This window comes from Heteronotia binoei, chromosome 18 (genome assembly GCF_032191835.1).
Source record: "Heteronotia binoei isolate CCM8104 ecotype False Entrance Well chromosome 18, APGP_CSIRO_Hbin_v1, whole genome shotgun sequence".
NCBI classification, from domain to species: Eukaryota; Metazoa; Chordata; class Lepidosauria; order Squamata; family Gekkonidae; genus Heteronotia; species Heteronotia binoei.
This window is the reverse complement of record NC_083240.1, coordinates 263,286-282,665: the sequence shown is the minus strand read 5'-3', so window position 1 is coordinate 282,665 and position 19,380 is coordinate 263,286. Positions and strand designations below refer to the sequence as shown.

Here is a 19,380-nt window from a genome sequence, read left to right as displayed (position 1 = left end):
GCGTTCAGGGACAAAAAATCTATTGTCCATCCCCAGACCAAAGGAGGCCAGGTTGCAGCTGACGCGAGCCAGGGCCTTCTCGGTGGCAGCACCAGAATTGTGGAATGCTCTCCCGGAGGCCATAAGGGCCCTGCGGGATCTCTCTACTTTCTGCAGGGCCCGTAAGACCGAACTGTTTTGACAGGCCTTTGAGATCTAACCGGGAGAGAGCTGCCACCCGACATCATTATAGAGTACCAGGTGATCACCACTTATATTATATTGTAGTGATACAGCACCATGAATTTTTTTTTAAATTTTAAATTGTAATTATCTTTTATAGGTTTTAAATAAAATGAATGTTAGGGTTTGTAGAATCTTTCGGGATCAAGTGCCGTGTTCTACTGGAGAAAGTTTTCCTTCCAGACGTTTCGTTCTCAGCTGCGGAGAACATCCTCAGTGGCGTTGCAGCCGGAGCAGGCACTCAGACCTTCTTGGCTGCTGTGCATTGAGTGGGGCCAGGGCTGCTGGAGAGCTGCTATTTCTAGGCTGGAGGGGGTGTGATGAAAGAGCAATTGGTTTGTGGATGTGCCCATTGTTTGGTGGGGCTTCCTGGAAGGGTAGTGATAAGGAAACTGGCTGTTGGATGTGACCATTGTTCTGTGTTAATTGCTGGGAGGGTTGGAAGGGGTTTGAAGATAAGGAAGATGGTTGTTGACTGTGCTGATTGTTCACAGAAAACCCCGGGAGCACTCCCAAGCTCTTGACCTTAGGGGCCGGTATTAGTGGCACCCCATCTATAATATAAATATTGAACATACATAGGGAAGGCAGTTTGTAGCATATGGACTGTTCAATCACTATATAGGAGAGGGGTCTTCAAGTATCACTCAGTATCATTTTGTATAATGTAATTTAGATTTCTTAAAATGGGCCTGAGAAAAACCAGAAGTGTCTTGATGGTGTGCTCTTTGCCTCCCTCCTGGTGTCTGAGCTCTGCTGCCTATGAAGGCCTGGTGTGGGGGGGAGGCTGCCATTTAAAGATGAGAGTTGGGTGTTGGCCCACTAATGCCCAACTCATTTAGAGACTGAACTGGATTGTTTCCCCATTATTGCCACTCAGTTTCCCCTTTTTAAATATTCATTTGGCCAGTGCCATACCTTTAGTGGCAAGGTTTTGGCAGATAGGGGCTGCTTCCTCTAACACACCAGAAGAGGGTTCCTCAGATGGAATCAGCCTTGCCTTTTCCCAACACCGTTCTCAAGGGGAACCAAGTAATCTCAGCTCCTCCTTGTTTCTTGCTTGCCAGTTTGGTGTAGTGGTTAAGTGTGTGGACTCTTATCTGGGAGAACTGGGTTTTCCCTACTCCTCCACTTGCACCTGCTGGAATGGCCTTGGGTCAGCCATAGCTCTGGCAGAGGTTGTCCTTGAAAGGGCAGCTGCTGTGAGAGCCCTCTCCAGCCCCACCCACCTCACAGGGTGTCTGTTGTGGGGAAGGAAGGGAAAGGAGATTGTGAGCCGCTCTGAGACTCTTCGGAGTGGAGGGCGGGATATAAATCCAATATCTTCTTCTACCTCACAGGGTGTCTGTTGTGGGGGAGAAGGGAAAGGAGATTGTGAGCCACTCTGAGACTCTTCGGAGTGGAGGGCGGGGGGATATAAATCCAATATCATCTTCTTCTTCTATGTGATTTCAGTGAGCACATCATATGAGCACTCCTCTCCCCCCCACCAAAAAAAGGACACATGAGAGGAAGGATGCCCCTAGAGTAGCTCTTCAGAGCTTCCTGAAAGTGCGCGGTGTCAGATCAGTTTAGGAGAAGCTCTTGCTACACAGAAAATGGCTCTGAGTGATGCTTGCTTTAATTAACCTGACTATTGCTGTATGTGGTGACCTTCAGTTGGGAGCCAGCTAATTTCTTGGTGTCCTTGGTTTTGGCAGAGACGAAAGAAGAGGATCTTATGACTATGCTGCTGACCGCACTTACTATGAGGCCGTGAGGACACCAGGGACATATCCTGAAGATCCTCGAAGAGAGTATCCAGCTCGTGGTCGGGAATTCTATGCAGACTGGGATCCTTACCAGGGAGACTATTATGACCCACGCTACTATGATGACCCGCGGGAATACAGAGATTACAGAGGTGACCCTTACGAACAAGACATCAGGGAATACAGTTACAGGCAGCGGGAGCGGGAGCGATTCGAAACTGACCGGGACCATGAAAGGAGGCCTATTGAGCGGAGTCAGAGTCCTCATTCCCGTCGGCCCCAAAGCCCAGGAGCATCTCCGTCACAGTCCGAGAGACTTCAGAGTGACTCTGAGAGGAGGATTTACAGCAGGTCTTCAGAGCGAAGTGGTAGCTGCAGCTCACTTTCTCCACCACGCTATGAAAAGCTGGACAAAGCCCGTCTGGAGCGCTATGCAAAAGTGGAGAAGGCAGAAAAAGAGAGAGCCTTTGAGCAAGAGAGACCTGACAAAGACAAGCGGCTGGTTAGGAAAGATAAAACAGAAAAACTTGAAAAAGATAAAATGGACAAACAGAAACGAAAAGCCAAAATTCATTCTCCCAGCTCTCAGTCTTCTGAGACAGACCAAGAAAATGAGAGAGAGCCCAGTCCAGAGAGGTTAAAAGGCAGTAGTAAGCAGAGCAGGGAGAGAACTGAAAAAGAAGGGCCAGCTAAGAACCGCCTCGAACTGATGCCATGTGTAGTGTTGACTCGAGTCAAGGAGAAGGAAGGGAAAGTGATTGACCAGCTGGCTATGGAGAAACTGAGAGGGAAGCAAGAAAATGACACCATGAAGTCTCCCTTGCTGGAGCCAAAGCTGCAGGTGTTTCAGGCAGAGCTAGCCAAGTCAGAGCAGCTGAGGCTGGAGCCCATCAGAGCGAAGGTGCCAAAGGAAAAGATCCTTGCCAGCCATGTTGAAGTAGTTGATAAGGACGGGAAACTCAAGCCCAAGAAACACATGAAAGCAGAACAACTGAGTGAAGTTACAAACCCAGTTGACCTGGAAAAGTTGGAGGCTCGCAAAAGGCGCTTTGCAGATGTAAACCTGAAGCCCGAGAGGCAAAAAATGGAAACCAAAAGAATTTTTCAGGAGGAGGAGGAGGCGGCAGTGGCGGCACGCGTGGTTTTGAAAAAGCAGCCTGATGTGTCAGTGGAATCTGAACGGAAGTCCTTGAGGAAAGAAACATTGAAAAGGGATTCTAAGAAAATAAAGGTGGAAAGACTATTTCCTGTTGCCAGTCCCAAAGATACTTCGGAGCCTGCAAGCATTTCTGCAGCTGTTGGTTTGCGGCCCAGTTTAGAGCTGCAGGCCAGGCTGGGAGAGCCAGTCGATGAGCTTGTGGAAGCCCTTGAGATCCCTTCTTCAAGGAAGTTCAGTTCAGTGAAGCTGCAGCACAGACACCCCCAGCTGTTAGGTGATCAAGGAGCAGAGAGAGACGATGTACGGAAGAACTACTGCAGTCTTCCAGAGGAAATGCCTGACCACAGACACGTCCAAGTGAAGCCCCTGTCGTCGGATATGGAGGAGAAAATTCCTATTGACATTGATCATACACAGAGTTATCGGAAACAAATGGAGCAAAGTCGCAGATTAAAGCAGCAAATGGAAATGGAAATAGCAAAGTCTGAGAAGTTTGGCAGTCCAAAGAAAGACCTAGATGAGTATGAAAGGCGTAGCCTGGTTCATGAGGTGGGGAAGCCCCCTCAAGACGTGACTGATGACTCTCCCCCCAGTAAGCGTAAGAAGTCATCTGACACATTTGATTTTGAAATTAGCACTAAGAGGGAGAGAAACTATCGAAGCTCTCGCCAAGTGAGTGAAGATTCTGAGAGAACTGCTTGTTCTCCAAGCCTCAAACCTTTTCCTTTCCATGAGGAGGAAGAGGTGCTGGATTCCCCAAGGCTGATGCCTTTAAAAGAAGCCAAAGAATCACCAAAAATAGATGAAAAGGGCCCTGTATGTTCTAATATGACCGCTAGAGAGGATTCTCTGAAGCTTAATCTCTGTGATTCCAGTCAAAGAGAACAGATGGCAGAAATGGCCAAAATAAAACTCTCTTCCCTGAATTTCGAGGAGGAATCCAACCGGTGGGAGCCTCCCCTGAAACTGGAGACTGGCCGAGTGGATATTAACTTCCCTAGCAGCACCATCAAAAGAGACAGCCTTCGGAAACGGTCAATTCGAGACCTGGAGCCAGGAGAGGTGCCTTCAGACTCTGATGAAGATGGCGACAGCAAGGCCCGGTCTCCCAAGGCCTCTGTGTTGCTGGAGAGCTCCCGCTTGTCTTTTTTATTAAGGGACAGGGAAGAAAAGCTACGTGAGAGGGAGGAAAGGCTGCCAATCTCCTTAGAGAGGAACAAATTCTATTCTTTTGCGCTGGATAAAACCATCACGCCTGATACAAAAGCCTTGCTGGAGAGAGCCAAGTCTCTCTCCTCATCCAGGGAAGAAAACTGGTCATTTCTTGACTGGGACTCAAGATTTGCTAGTTTTAGAAACAACAAGGACAAAGAGAAAGTGGATTCTACTCCAAGGCCCATCCCGCCATGGTATATGAAAAAGAAGAAAATTAAAACTGACTCTGAAGGGAAATTGGACGATAAGAAAGAGGATCATAAAGAGGAGGAGCAAGAGAGGCAGGAGTTGTTTGCTTCACGATTCTTACACAGCTCAATCTTTGAACAAGACTCAAAACGCTTGCAGCATTTGGAAAGGAAAGATGAAGACCTGGACTTCCTTTCTGGTAGACCGTATGGTAGACAGTCTTCTCTGGATGGAACCAACAGCATCGCAGATGTCTTGGTGCAGGAGCCAGTGGTTCTCTTCCATAGTAGGTTCGTGGAACTCACTCGCATGCAGCAGAAGGAGAAAGAAAAGGACAAGAAACCCAGAGAAGCTGAAAAGCAGGAAGAGAAGGAGAACTGCCCCAAAACACCTGAGGTGACAGTGCCTGAGAAGAAAGAGCCTGAGCAGCAGTCTCCCGTGTTAGGAGGAGGTCCGTTGCCAGTGGCCCTGGCCTTTCAAGAGCCAGAGAAGGCCACAAGTGAGAAAGTACCAGCTGAGCTGCCCTGTTCTAGAGAAGAAAGGCCTCCTGAAGCAGAAGAGCCTCTTCCAGAGCTTGTGGCTCCTTTGAAAGCGGAACTGCCTGAGCCACCTCTTGAAGCCCCTTCAGCTGCAGAAGAAGCTGCTCCTTCTACTGCAGGTCATGAGGAGGACTCCGTCTCTGTGGAGAACCCTTTGTATTTGGATGCAAAGCCACCTACACCTGGATCCTCTTTTTCCCAAACAGATATTGGCACAGACCCAGAAGCAGTTGCAGCCCCTCCACTATTGGCCACGGTGTCTGAGGAGCCCTTGGAACCCAAAGAAGACAATGTCTCCGTGGCCCCTGGACCAGAACCTGTTGCAAGTCAGAAAGCAGAGGGCGGGGCTGAGGTTATCCCAGCAGCAGTTTCTGACACAGAGGTGGAAACTGAACCTCCAGTTGTTGTGAAAGACAAACGGCCTTGCAAGAACAAGCGGTCCAAAACCCCTGTCCAGTCTGCTCTTGCAAACATTACTGATAAACCTATCACGAGGAAGAGTGAAAGGATTGACCGTGAAAAACTTAAAAGATCCGGCTCTCCCCGTGGGGAGGCGCAGAAGCTTCTTGAGTTGAAAGGAGAAGCAGAGAAGACTTTGAAGAATGCAGCGAAATCCCCAAGTGCAGCAGCAGCAGCAGAGCCAGACAACCCAGAGCCAAGTTTGCCCATCAGCCGAACAAGGCGCAGAAACGTCAGGTCAGTTTATGCTACCCCAGGAGACCACGAAGGTCCCTCGCCTGTGAAGGATCCTGTGGAGCTGACCAGGTCTACCAGGAAAAGAGCTGAAAGAGAGCTCCCCGAGACCACAGTTGTCCCTACTCCTCCCAAAAGAGGCCGACCTCGAAAGTCACGTCACAAACCTGAGGAGGAGGTCTCTCCCATCAAGACAGAGCCAGTACAGCTGGAAGCAGAAGAAATGGAAACAAAAGAAGTAGTGGAAACCCCTAAACCTGTGGAAGGCTGGAGATCCCCTAGATCCCAGAAGCTACTACACAGCCATTTGTCGGCTACCCCTGGTCAGCAAGGAAAGAAAGGCCGAGCAGAACCAAAAGTAGAGATCTCAGCAGATCCCGAAGAGCCATCTGAACTACCTGGCCATGGTTCAAATGCAGGAGAAAATGGCAGCAAGATCAAGGCAGACAAAGAAATCACTGCTGGTGAACAGAAGCGAGAAAGGAAAGACATTGACTTGGACAAAAGCCCTCCTGAAGCCTGCCCAACTGAGATTGTAGAAAGAAAACCTCCCCCAGAGAGGATGACCAAGTCCAAGAGGGGAAGATCTCGAAACATCAAGGCTGTTGACAAAGCATCCTTGATTAAGAGCCTGAAAAGTGTCGAAATCCGTCTCAATGTGGATGAGGTCAGAGGCGCTCTGCGGCCAAGTGAAGAGGAGATGGAGCCCCTGCCATCCTCGCCCAGAAACAAAAGTCCCCCGAAGGAAGACAAGTTGCCTGCCCATTTCCCAAAGAGTGAGGCAGAAGATGCCTTTCAGCACACAGGTCAGGACACCCCCTGTGAGCCAGCGCAGTTGCCTGAAGCGGTCCAGTTGGCCAAGCAGATAGAACTGGAACAAGCAGTGGAGAATATTGCCAAGCTCACAGAAGGCCCAACTCTTGCAGCCTATAAGGAGCAAGCAGCAGATGTAGCTGAGGTCCGCCAGGAAGAAGAAGGAGACAAGCCTGCTCATCAGGCAAGCGAAACAGAACTGGCTGCAGCCATTGGCTCCATCATGAATGACATTTCTGTGGAGGCAGAAAGCTTCCCTGCTCCCCCACCATATCCTGCGGAATCGGAACCTGAGATGCCTGCAGAACCATTAGTGCTGCCAGCTGCACGAGAGGACATGGAGCCGGAAACAGACCAGGCAGTTAGCAACATTTTGGATCCAGCAGCTGCAGCTGAGCCACCTGCTCCCCCAGCCCCACCTGCTCCCCCAGCCCCCAGCAAGGAGGCTGAAGTGAGTTTAAGCAGCGAGTCTTCCGGCTCAGCACAGGAAGCAGAAATCCCGCAGGAGACTGATGGGTCTCGGAAAGAAAGGGGCCGCCAGAAGACCGCTCGGCCGAGGAGGAAGCGGAGTGCAAGCAAAAAAGGAGATGCTGCCGAACTGAGGGCCGTTGATTCTGAAAGCGTGGCAGGCAAATCCCCTGTTGCCAATGAAGTGAAAGGGAAACCAGAAGACGACACGAAAGATGGCAAACCCAGCCCAAGCTCTTCTCTGGCTTCCCCTGAACCCACCGTTCCAAACAGCAGCCAGACTCCATCCCGGGAGGAGCTTGCGACAGAAAGTGGCCCCCTGCCCAAACCTCCAGATCCACGGAATCCGCTGCCTCTGCCACTTCCTGTCGAAGATGGGAGCCAAATGGGGCTGAAGCTGCACTCAGCTGCCGAAAGTGCTGCTGTAACTCTGCCGCCAAGAGCCCTGAGCCCGTCTGGGGCAGCCGTTCCTTCAGCCGCTGTAGCTAAGCTGGTCACCCCTGTCTCTGCCGGGCTGGTTCCCCTCCACTCCAGTCCAGCGAAGGTGACAGAATGGATTGTGAAGCACGAGGAGCCCCGGGCACGCTCCACCCCTCCTCCTGCTCTTCCCCCAGATACAAAGGCCTCCGATATCGACACCAATTCCAGTACCTTGCGGAAAATCCTGATGGAGCCCAAGTATGTGTCTGCAACCAGCATTGCGTCTACACACGTCACAACGGCTATCGTTGAACCGGTGAGCGCCCCTCGTGTGGAAGAGGTGCCGCCTCACCCCCCCACAGAGGCGGTGAGGCCAGGAACAGAGGAGAACCCAGCCGTTCCTGCCCCAAATGCTTTGGACCCCCCTGCTGCTGAGGCCCCAGTCTTCACGGAGAAGGAGAAGATCATGACGGTCGTTGCTCCCAAGGCCACGTCTGTGATCAGCAGGATGCCCCCCAGTATTGATCTGGAGGAAGCCCCCCGAGCCACCCTGGTGAAGCCAGTGCCCCCACCGCAAGCATCGTGCCTCATCAGCTCCCTTCCTCTGAAGCACAAGCAGAGGCTGAGTGCCAACGATGAGAGCCGCTTCCACCCCGGCTCCATGCCCGTTATTGAGGACCGGCCAGCTGAGAGCGGCTCCAGCCCGGGCCTTCGTGTCAACACGTCAGAAGGGGTGGTGCTGCTGAGCTACTCGGGACAGAAGACGGAAGGGCCACAGAGGATCAGTGCCAAGATCAGCCAGATCCCTCCAGCAAGCGCTGTGGACATTGAGTTCCAGCAGTCCGTCTCCAAGACCCAAATAAAGCAGGAGCCTCTTGGGCCGGGCCAGCCAACCCCCAAGGCCTCTCAGGCCTCAGTGGGATATGGGAGCACTGCTGCCCCTGCGGCCCTGGTGCTGGGCACTCAGCAGTATGGCTCTTCCCCGGTGCTCTCCTCCATTAAACAAGAGCGTGGCAGCTTGGAGAAGTCCGAAGGCATGCACCTTCCCCCCTTGGCACCTGCTTCCCAGCCAGGCCCAGTGAAGGTCCTCTCCCAGCCCAGCAACACTCCACCCATCCTGGTCCACAGCCAGATGGTGCTCTCCCAGAGCATGGCTTCCAGCAACAAGAAGCTTCCAGACCCAACGGCCATGAAGGTGGAGTCCAAGGCCCTGCAGCCTTCAAGCCTGAGCCCTGGCGTCGGCCCTCACCACCCCGCCATGTCTGGCAAGATGCACGCAGACGCCAACCACGTGAGCGTGGGGCCCGGCACCCCAGCCGACCGGGCAGTTCCTCACTTGGGCGTCTCGAAGCAGGAGCCCCTGTCCCCTCGGGCGAGCGGGCATTCTCCTTCGCCGTTTCCAAGGGCCTGCCACCCTGGGGGGCCCTCTTCGCCCGCCTCGGTCATGTTGGGGATTCAGGGGTCTCCTTGCCCGGGCATCCCTGTGCCTCAGTACATCTCCAGCATGCACCCGGAGCAGTCTGTCATCATGCCTCCCCACAGCGTCACCCAGACCGTGTCCCTGGGCCATCTCGCCCAAGGGGAAGTGAGAATGAACACCCCCCCGCTGCCTGGCATGCCCTACAGCATCCGCTCCGAAGCGCTCCACTCTCCCCGGGCAGCTCTGCAGCCTCCGCGGTCCAGCACGCCTCAGCCGGCTTCGGTCAGAGAGATCGTCATGCCGCCTCTGCCTTCCCAGCATGCCCCAGAAGAGGAGATGCACTACCACCACACCGTCTGCCGGGGGTCAGCTCCCGTGCAGTCAGACGTGCTGGTCATGCAGCCAGACTTCCGCATGCACCCGACCGGCATTCGGCTGGACCAGTACAACGTGCCCCGAGATGTGAGGATGATGATGCACCCGCACATGGCAGCAGTGGGCAGCGAGCATCACCCAGAGACTCGGCAGTCCAGAACACCGGAAGGGGGATCGGTCAAGACGCCGCCTGCCCCCAAGACCCTCCAGTCGGGCAAAGAGACCCCCAAGTCTTCGGAAGTCAAACTGGCTCACTCTCCACACAGCGAGGGGCGCCTCCTCAGCGGCCAGCTGCCCGGCTTGCCTCTGACCCAGCCAGTGGTGGTGCCGCACGGCGTCCAGATCATGCATCCTGCCGGGAGCTCTTTCCATGACTACCGCACGGTGTACGGCGACATCCGGAGCTATCACCCAGCCGCTCAGCTTGGCCCGCCTTCCTTCTCAGGGGCTCCCTCCATGGGGCTGCCTTCCCGGAGCATGACCCCCTCCCAGGTGAGGACATGAGGGGGGACTCCTGCACTGCGGAGCTGAGTTTTCATATCTCCCCCTGTGGGCGGGTTGAGGGAGAGGGCAGCCATCAGGAGAACACAGAGAAGCCATGTTGGATCAGACCAGTGGCCCATCCAGTCCATCACTCTGTGTCACACAGTGGCCAAAAAACCCAAGTGCAATTAGGAGTTCCATCAGTGGGGAAAGGACGCTATAAGCCCTAAGCCCTCCCACTGTGTTCCCCCCCAAGCACCAAGAATACAGAGCATCACTGCCCCAGACATAAGAACATAAGAGAAGCCATGTTGGATCAGGTCAATGGCCCATCCAGTCCAACAACTCTGTGTCCCACTGGCCAAAAAAACCAGGTGACATCAGGAGGTCTAGCAGTGGGGCCAGGACACTAGAAGCCCTCCCAAGCACCAAGAATACAGAGCATCACTGCCCCAGACAGAGAGTTCCAACAGTACGCTGTGGCTAATAGCCACTGATGGACCTCTGCTCCATATGTTTATCCAATCCACTCTTGAAGCTGTATATGCTTGCAGCCGCCACCACTTCCTGTGGCAGTGAATTCCATATATTAATCACCTTTTGGGTGAAGAAGGACTTCCTTTTATCCATTCTATCCCAACTGCTCGGCAATTTCATTGAATGACCACGACTTCTCATATTGTGAGAAAGGGAGAAAAGTACTTCTTTCTCTACCTTCTCTATCTCATGCATAATCTTGTAAACCTCCATCATGTCACCCCACAGTCGACGTTTCTCCAAGCTAAAGAGCCCCAAGCGTTTTATCCTTTCATCATAGGGAAAGTGCTCCAGCCCTTTAATCATTCTAGTTGCTCTTTTCTGCACTTTATCCAATGCTATAATATCTTTTTCGAGGTGTGGTGACCAGAATTGCACACAGTACTCCAAATGAGGCTGCACCATCGATTTATACAGGGGCATTATGACACTGGCTGGTTTGTTTTCAATTCCCTTCCTAATAATTCCCAACATGACGTTGGCTTTTTTTTTATTTCAATTGCACACTGTTTTGACATTTTCAATGAGTTATCTACCATGACCCCAAGATCTCTCTCTTGGTCAGTGTCCACCAGTTCATACCCCATCAATTTGTATTTATAGTTAGCATTTTTGGCCCCATTGTGCATTACTTTGCACTTGGTCATGTTGAACCTCATTTGCCGTGCTGACGCCCACTCACCCAGCCTTGACAAATCCGTTTGGCGTGCCTCACAATCCTCTCTGGTTCCCTCCTCCTCTTGCCACCGAGGTGCCTCCAAAGCGGCTCTTGGTTTGGGGGGGAGGGAGGGGGTCTGTGTGCTCAGAAGGCAGGGCTGAGTCACGTTGACTGGGCAGGAAGAGTGGGGAGGGGCTAGCAGCGCTTGCCAGCCTTGGGCCGCTGCGTGGGGTTGATGGAAGCGAGGCCTGCCATTCAGAAAGAGAAGCAGACTGTCAAGAGCTGGGAATTCATCATCAGCTGGGAATCCATCATCAGCATGTATCTGGAATGATGTGAGCTGGCAGTGTGTGGGGTTTCCATGCGCTTACAGCTTCCATACATGGGAAGTCGAACCTGATGAAGAATCCTTGTTGCCTGTGAACATCACGGGGGACTGCAAGCTTCCAAGGCACATGGTTGGCGGGTACTCTCAGCTCATGTGGACATCGTATCTAAAGAGGGCTTACGTACATAAGAACATAAGAGAAGCCATGTTGGATCAGGCCAATGGCCCATCCAGTCCAACACTCTGTGTCACACAGTGGCCAAAAAAATTATATATATATATATATACACACACACAGACAACACACATATATATATACACACTGTGGCTAATGATGGACCTCTGCTCCATATTTTTATCTAACCCCCTTTTGAAGCTGGCTATGCTTGTAGCCATCCACCATCTCTTGTGGCAGTGAATTCCACATGTTAATCACCCTTTGGGTGAAGAAGTACTTCCTTTTATCCATTTTAACCCGACTGCTCAGCAATTTCATCGAATGCTCACGAGTTCTTGTATTGTGAGAAAGGGAGAAAAGTATTTCTTTCTCTCCTTTCTCCATCCCATGCATTATCTTGTAAACCTCTATCATGTCACCCCACAGTCGACGTTTCTCCAAGCTAAAGAGCCCCAAGCGTTTTAACCTTTCTTCATAGGGAAAGTGTTCCAACCCTTTAATCATTCTAGTTGCTCTTTTCTGCACTTTTCCCAATGCTATAATATCCTTTTTGAGGTGCGGTGACCAGAATTTCACACAGTATTCTAAATGAGACTGCACCATCGATTTATACAGGGGCATTATGATACTGGCTGATTTGTTTTCAATTCCCTTCCTAATAATTCCCAGCATGGCGTTGGCCTTTTTTATTGCAATTGCACACTGTCTTGACATTTTCAGCGAGTTATCTACCATGACCCCAAGATCTCTCTCTTGGTCAGTCTCTGCCAGTTCACACCCCATCAACTTGTATTTGTAGCTGGGATTCTTGGCCCCAATGTGCATTATTTTGCTCTTGTCCACATTGAATCTCATCTGCCATGTTGACGCCCACTCACCCAGCCTCAACAGATCCCTTTGGAGTTCCTCACAATCCTCTCTGGTTCTCACCACCCTGAACAATTTAGTGTCATCTGCAAACTTGGCCACTTCACTGCTCACTCCCAACTCCAAATCATTTATGAACAAGTTGAAGAGCATGGAACCCAGTACTGAGCCCTGCGGCACCCCACTGCTTACCGTCCTCCACTGCAAAGACTGTCCATTTATACTCACTCTCTGCTTCCTATTAATTAGCCAGTTTTTGATCCACAAGAGGACCTGTCCTTTTACTCCATGACTCTTGAAGAAGAAGATATTGGATTTATATCCCGCCCTCCACTCCGAAGAGTCTCAGAGCGGCTCACAATCTCATTTATCTCCCTCCCCCACAGCAGACACCCTGTGAGGTGGGTGGGGCTGGAGAGGGCTCTCACAGCAGCTGCCCTTTCAAGGACAACCTCTGCCAGAGCTATGGCTGACCCAAGGCCATGCTAGCAGGTGCAAGTGGAGGAGTGGGGAATCAAACCCGGTTCTCCCAGATAAGACTCTGCTCACTTAACCACTACACCAAACTGGCTCTCTCTTGAGCTTTCTAAGGAGCCTTTGATGAGGAACTTTATCAAAAGCTTTCTGGAAGTCAAGGTAAACAACATCTATTGGGTCTCCTTTGTCCACATGTTTGTTCACCCCCTCAAAGAAATGTAACAGGTTAGTGAGGCAAGATCTTCCTGTACAGAACCCATTCTGAGTCTTCCTCAATAACCCGTGTTCATCAGTGTGCCTACTCATTCTGTCCTTGACTTTCCCAGTATTGAAGTCAGACTGACTGGCCTGTAATTTCCCGGATCTCCTCTGGAACCCTTTTTAAAGATGGGGGTGACATTTGCTACCTTCCAGTCCTCAGGAATGGAGACAGATTTCAATGAAAGATTACATATTTTTGTCAGAAGATCTACAAGTTCAGCTTTGAGTTCTTTCAGAACTCTTGGATGTATGCCATCCAGACCTGGTGACTTATTAGTTCTTAATTCGTCTGTCAGTTGTAGGACCTCCTCTTTTGTCACCTCAATCTGACTCAGGTCTTTCAACACCCCTTCCAAAATTAGTGGTTCTGGAGCAGGCAAACACTTCTTGTCTTCCACAGTGAAGATGGAGGAAAAAAATGCATTTAGCTTCTCAGCCATTTCCCTATCCTCCTTCAGTAATCCTTTTACCCCTTGGTCATCCAAGGGCCCCACTGCCTCCCTGGCTGGTTTCCTGCTTCTAATATATTTGAAGAAATTTTTATTGTTGGTCTTTATTTTTTTTGCAATATGCTCCTCATAGTCCCTTTTTGCCTGCCTGATCATAGTCTTGCATTTGATTTGCCACAGCCTGTGTTCCCTTTTATTAATCTCACTTGGACTAGCTTTCCACCGCTTAAAGGAGTCCTTCTTAACTTTTACAGCTTCCGTAACTCTGTGTGTTAACTATGCAGGCCTTTTCTTATACCTGTTTGTGCCTTTCCTAACTTGTGGTATATATTTTATCTGAGCTTCTAGGATTGTAGTTTTAAATAGCCTCTAAGCTTCCCCAAGGGTTTTGACTGTATCTACCTTTCCTTTCAGTTTCCTCTTCACATGCCTCCTCATCTCAGAGAATTTACCCCTTTTAAAGTTAAACATGGTTTGCTGGTCTTTTGGGGCAACTCTCTATTTATACAAATGGTGAAATCAATAACATTATGGTCACTGCATCCAAGTGGTGCGATCACTTTCACATCTCTCACCAAGTCTTGGGCATTACTTACGACTAAATCCAGGATCACCCCACCCCTGGTAGGTTCTGAGACCATCTGCTCCATAGCACAGTCATTGAGAGCATCAAGAAACTCAGTCTCTTTCTCTCGACCAGAACACATATTGACCCAATCAATCTGCGGGTAGTTAAAATCACCTATTACGACACAGTTTTTACGTTTAGCCACTATCTTTTATCCTTCCATCATATTACAATTGTCCTCTCTCTTTTGATTTGGTGGGCGATAACAAACTCCCATAGTTAAATTTCCTTTTGGGCCCTCTATTTCAACCCAAAGCATTTCTAGAAGGGAATCTAATTCTCTGACCTCAGTCTTACTGGACCATATACCCTCTCTGACATACAGAGCCACCCCACCTCCAACCCTTCCCTCCCTATCCTTCCGATAGAACTTATATCCAGGAATCACCGTGTCCCACTTATTCTCCTCATTCCACCATGTTTCTGAAATTCCCACAACGTCTGTTTTCCCCCAACACTAAACATTCCAACTCACCAGTTTTACTTCGAACACTTCTAGTATTTGCATACAAACTTCTATAATTTCGCAGGCAAGCTAGGCCCGCAACCTTCCTAAGTTTTAAAGGTATACGTGTGTGTACACACACACACTCTCTGTTATGAGAGCTGCATGCAGAAGCCAGAGAAGTATCCCAGCATTGTTGTTAGCCCTGGAGAACAGAAGGCCTCAACAGCCACCTCTCATGCAGCCCCGCTCTCCATGCCTCTGCCTGCAGAGGTGAATCAAGTGGGGTTAGAGACTGGACCACAGAGACTCACCTTTTTTCTGTGAAGTGCCCAGATAAAACACACCTCTTAAGTTGGGCTTTTCAATATGAGTTTCATCTTACGAGCTTTGTAGCTTCTGTTGTATGGATTGTTTTTATACTGCTTTTGTTTGAAGACCTGTTTATATATTGGGGTGTGTGTGTGAGTGAGAGAAGTGCCAGGGGAGGGACGGTGGCTCAGTGGTAGAGCATCTGCTTGGGAAGCAGAAGGTCCCAGGTTCAATCCCTGGCATCTCCAAAAAAAGGGTCCAGGCAAATAGGTGTGAAAAACCTCAGCTTGAGACCCTGGAGAGCCGCTGCCAGTCTGAGAAGACAATACTGACTTTGATGGGGCATGTGTCTGATTCAGTATAAGGCAGCTTCATATATGCGATCAAGTTCCATTTGACTTACAGCAACCTCTGAGGGTTTTCAAGGCAAGAGACGTTGTAGAGGTGGTTTGCTTCCTCTGCCTGTGTGTAGCCACCCGGATCTTCCTTGGAGGTCTCCCACAAACACCAGGCTGCCTTAGCTTCCCAAATCTGGCCAGCTTGGGCTGTCCCCGGTCAGGGCAGTATATTATGATGTCGTTTTGATGGCCAGCCATTGGGGCAGGATTCTAAGGAGCCTGCCTGGCACTAGCCTTGGCTCAGGGCACAAAGGACTGTTGCGGATGCAGTGTCATTTGGTCGAGGGGGTGGGGGGGGTGCTTGCTGAGCCTGCTCGTCCCTTCTGCTGCCCAGCATCTGGCTAGAGTTCTTAGTGCTCAACTTGGGTGGCCAGTTAGAGGCCTTGCCTCACCCTAACTGTTCTGCTTCCTCTTGTGCCTCTCAGGGCCTGCCAGAAGGGGAGCATTCGCACCCAAGTCAGCCGGCTCGCAGCAAAACGCCGCAACTCTCCCAGGAGCCAAAGGGGGCTCAGGCTCCAGGGCCTGACCTGACGCACCACTCAGCCGTCAGCCGGCATGTCTCACAGATGGAGGCGCACGTGCACCTTCCGAGAGCCCCGGCAGAGGCGGGCCCAACCTCCTATCCTTCTCCCGTCGCCATTTCTGTGAAGCAGGAGCTCCCTTCCCCACACCAGACGCAGGTGGTGCAGAAAGCAGCCCTCTTCATCCCCACCACCACCGGGTGCCCTCCAGGACTGTCACTCTCCCGCCCGGAAGCTCAGTCAGCACTCAAACCGGACCCTGTTTCTCAAAGGCCTGTGGACATGGTCCAGCTGCTGACGGTAACTCTTGCTGTGGCGTCTGCCTCCTTCCTTGTTTTGAGTGTGGTGGGGAGGAAAGCAAAGGAGGGGCAAGGCAGGGCCAGCCAGTGACTGGGTTGTGTGTGTGGCTGCACACTCTGTTCTGCCTCTTTGGGGTGCCCCTTTCCTCCTCTGGCAGATGTCTGTGTTTGTGGTGGCATCCTCCCTCCCTGCCTCTGTGGTCGTGGCTCTTGGCCCTCACGCCTTCCTCCCTGTCCCACGTTTGCAGAAGTACCCGATTGTGTGGCAGGGGCTCCTGGCCTTGAAGAATGACACTGCGGCAGTCCAGTTGCACTTTGTCTCCGGCAACAATGTCTTGGCACATCGCTCCCTGCCTGCCCCAGAAGGGGGGCCTCCCTTGCGCATCGCCCAGCGCATGAGGCTGGAAGCATCCCAGCTGGAGGGTGTGGCCCGCAGAATGATGGTGAGTGGGAGTCTTGCTCTTGCCAGCCCCGCTTTGGTTGGGGGGAGGCAACAAAACAGGAAACAACACGATGTGCAGGTTGAGCAAAATGGAGCAAGAACACCATGTACTAGAACACTGGTTACTGCAAAAAGTTACTTTCACTGAGGTATACTCATTCGTTCACAATACAAGTAACAAGCACACATTTATCTAACAACACACTAAAGAGTCACAATCCCAGTCTCTGCCGCACCATAGAGCTGCTTGATTTTCACCAGAAAGGTCTGATGCACAAGAGATAGATGGATAAAATCTGGCCTGAAAATTCCTCAGTGGCGTATATGCAAACATCTTAGGTGTGACATCGTGCATCCCAGGTTAAAAATCCTGCATGTTTCAAGAGAATCCCTTCTGGCCACCCTTCAATTCAAATTGGAACACTGCTCAGCAGTTTCTTGAGTGTGATTCTTGCTTTGATTATTCTCATTGAGAACTATACTGCCTACACATTTGGTTTGACAAGTGGCTGGTTAGGAAAGATGAAACTGAAAAACATGAAAAAGATAAAATGGACAAGCAAAAACGAAAAGCCAAAATTCATTCTCCCAGCTCTCAGTCTTCTGAGACAGACCAAGAAAATGAGAGAGAGCCCAGTCCAGAGAGGTTAAAAGGCAGCAGTAAGCAGAGCAGGGAGAGAACTGAAAAAGAAGGGCCAGCTAAGAACCGCCTCGAACTGATGCCATGTGTAGTGTTGACTCGAGTCAAGGAGAAGGAAGGGAACGTGATTGACCAGCCTGCTGCAGAGAAACTGAGAGGGAAGCAAGGAAATGACACCATGAAGTCTCCCTTTCTTGAGTGAAAACTGCAGCTGTCCCAGGCAGAGCTAGCCATGTCAGATCAGCTGAGGCTTGAGCCCATCAGAGCTAATGTTGAAGAAACTGTTGAGCAGTGTTCCAATCTGAAACGGTGGCCAGAAGAAGGGATTCTCTTGAAACATGCAGAATTTTTAACATGGGATGCATGTTATCACACCTAAGATGTTTGCATATGAGCCATGAAGAATTTTCAAGCCGGGCTTTTATCCATTTATCTCTTAGGTACCAGACCCTTCCGGTGAAAATCAAGAAGCCCTACGGTGCGGCAGAGACTGGAATTATGACTCTTTAGTGTGTTGTTAGATATATGCACACTTCTAATTTGCATTGTGATTGAATGAGTATACCTGAGTGAAAGTAACCATGCAGTAATCACTGTTCTCGTACATGGTGTTTTTCTCCGTTTGCTGGGGGAGTGGGGCAGCCTGTGGTTCTTGGTTCTCTGGCAACAGCAGCAGGGCAAACCAAGTCAAGGAGTGTGAGGTCATTCCATAAGCAGGGGGCCGCAGTGGAGAAGGCTTTGGTATTCAGCCGGGGGGCAGTGCTGAGTTCTTAGGCAGGGTCATGAGGGGGGGAGCACCTTTGGTGGTCTCACTCTGTGGTGCTTGAAAGGGCTTAGCTTCAGTGCCTGCCACTTTGTGTCTGGGCTCCATGGATCATGCTGGCTCTTCCCGCTCAGCCCTTGCCGAAAGCTTTGTTCTGTGTGGTCAGGGCCAGCCCATCTCCAAAGGTGTAAAGCAGCTGCAGTAACCTGGCCTGTTGTCCTCCAGGTGGAGAGCGACTATTGCCTGCTTCTGGCCCTGCCCTGCGGACGAGACCAAGAGGATGTGGTCAGCCAGACGGAGTCGCTGAAGGCTGCTTTCATCAGCTACCTGCAGGCCAAACAAGCCGCCGGCATCATCAACGTTCCCAACCCCGGCTCCAACCAGGTATGAGCCCCGTGGCCCTTGTCAGCCCTTGGGAAACCCATGGGAGCTGGTCCTTGGGAGGAAGAGTGGGCAGCATCTGAACACGAGAAGACCCAGCTGGACTAGAGCAGCTCTGTGGCTGGGGGGGGGGGGGCTGGGCCATCCTCCCTCTGCCTTGTCCGGCTTTGCATTGCCTGCCATGACCCTTCTTTCTCTGGGCAGCTGCGTTGCTGGGTGGTTCTGGACCCTCCTGTGAGCAGCCACTTGCCGGGGGGGGGGGCGGAATCTCGGCCACCTGCTGCTCAGCTGAGTGTCCCCTCTCTGATTCTGCCTTCCAGCCCGCTTACGTCCTGCAGATCTTCCCACCCTGCGAGTTCTCAGAGAGCCACCTCTCTCGCCTCGCCCCAGACCTCCTCGCCAGCATCTCCAACATCTCGCCTCACCTCATGATTGTCATCGCGTCCGTCTGAGTAGCCGGCTGGGTGCAGACTCGCCTCTCCAAGGCACGAGAGCAGACACACAGGGGCGGGCAGTGCGTGGACAGACAGCCCAGCAGCTGCCTCCTGCCTCTCTCCCTGCCTTCACAGGACTCCAGCAAAAAGGGCCACTGGGTCAGCGGCCACACCCCCGTTGTATGTTTACATAGGGCTCTAGCTAAGATGGACGTCGGTGGGTCGGAGGCCCTCTTCGAGGCAGACTGCTCTTGGGTTTGGTGCCTCCTTTTTGGGGGGGGATTAAAGGAAGGCTATTTTTTTTATTTACAAAACAGATTTTAAAAAAAGGAACCAGAACTGCCTTTGCACTAAATAGTGACGTTGGACCTTTGCACAGTGGAAGACAGACATGTTGTGGTGTTCTGAATGGATGTCTCGATACACACACGGACTTGGAAGCTCAGGAGCTGGGAGGGCCTGCTCCTTCCGGCAGGTCAAGGAGCCATTCCCACTGTCCCTCCGGCAGGCCTCCCTCCCTTCCGCCTGCCCTCTCTGCCATGCGGCCCACGCTTCTCCCACCCTCCCTCCCTCCGGCGGGGGTGGACAGTTTACAGTGAAAGGAAGCGAAACAAG

At 51.4% G+C, this 19,380-nt stretch overlaps 1 protein-coding gene across 1 annotated transcript in view; it reads left to right on the top strand.

The window, feature by feature from the left end:
- The window catches only part of SPEN (spen family transcriptional repressor), a 77,449-nt gene extending 58,607 nt beyond the window's left edge, over positions 1–18,842 (top strand). The window contains exons 11-15 of the mRNA XM_060259399.1: positions 1,923–9,756; positions 15,711–16,106; positions 16,354–16,548; positions 18,176–18,334; positions 18,652–18,842. Coding sequence (XP_060115382.1) covers positions 1,923–9,756; positions 15,711–16,106; positions 16,354–16,548; positions 18,176–18,334; positions 18,652–18,783 — 8,716 coding nt within the window. The 3' untranslated portion in view covers positions 18,784–18,842. The remainder of the gene's footprint in view (positions 1–1,922; positions 9,757–15,710; positions 16,107–16,353; positions 16,549–18,175; positions 18,335–18,651) is intronic.
- The last annotated feature ends 538 nt before the right edge of the window (positions 18,843–19,380 follow it).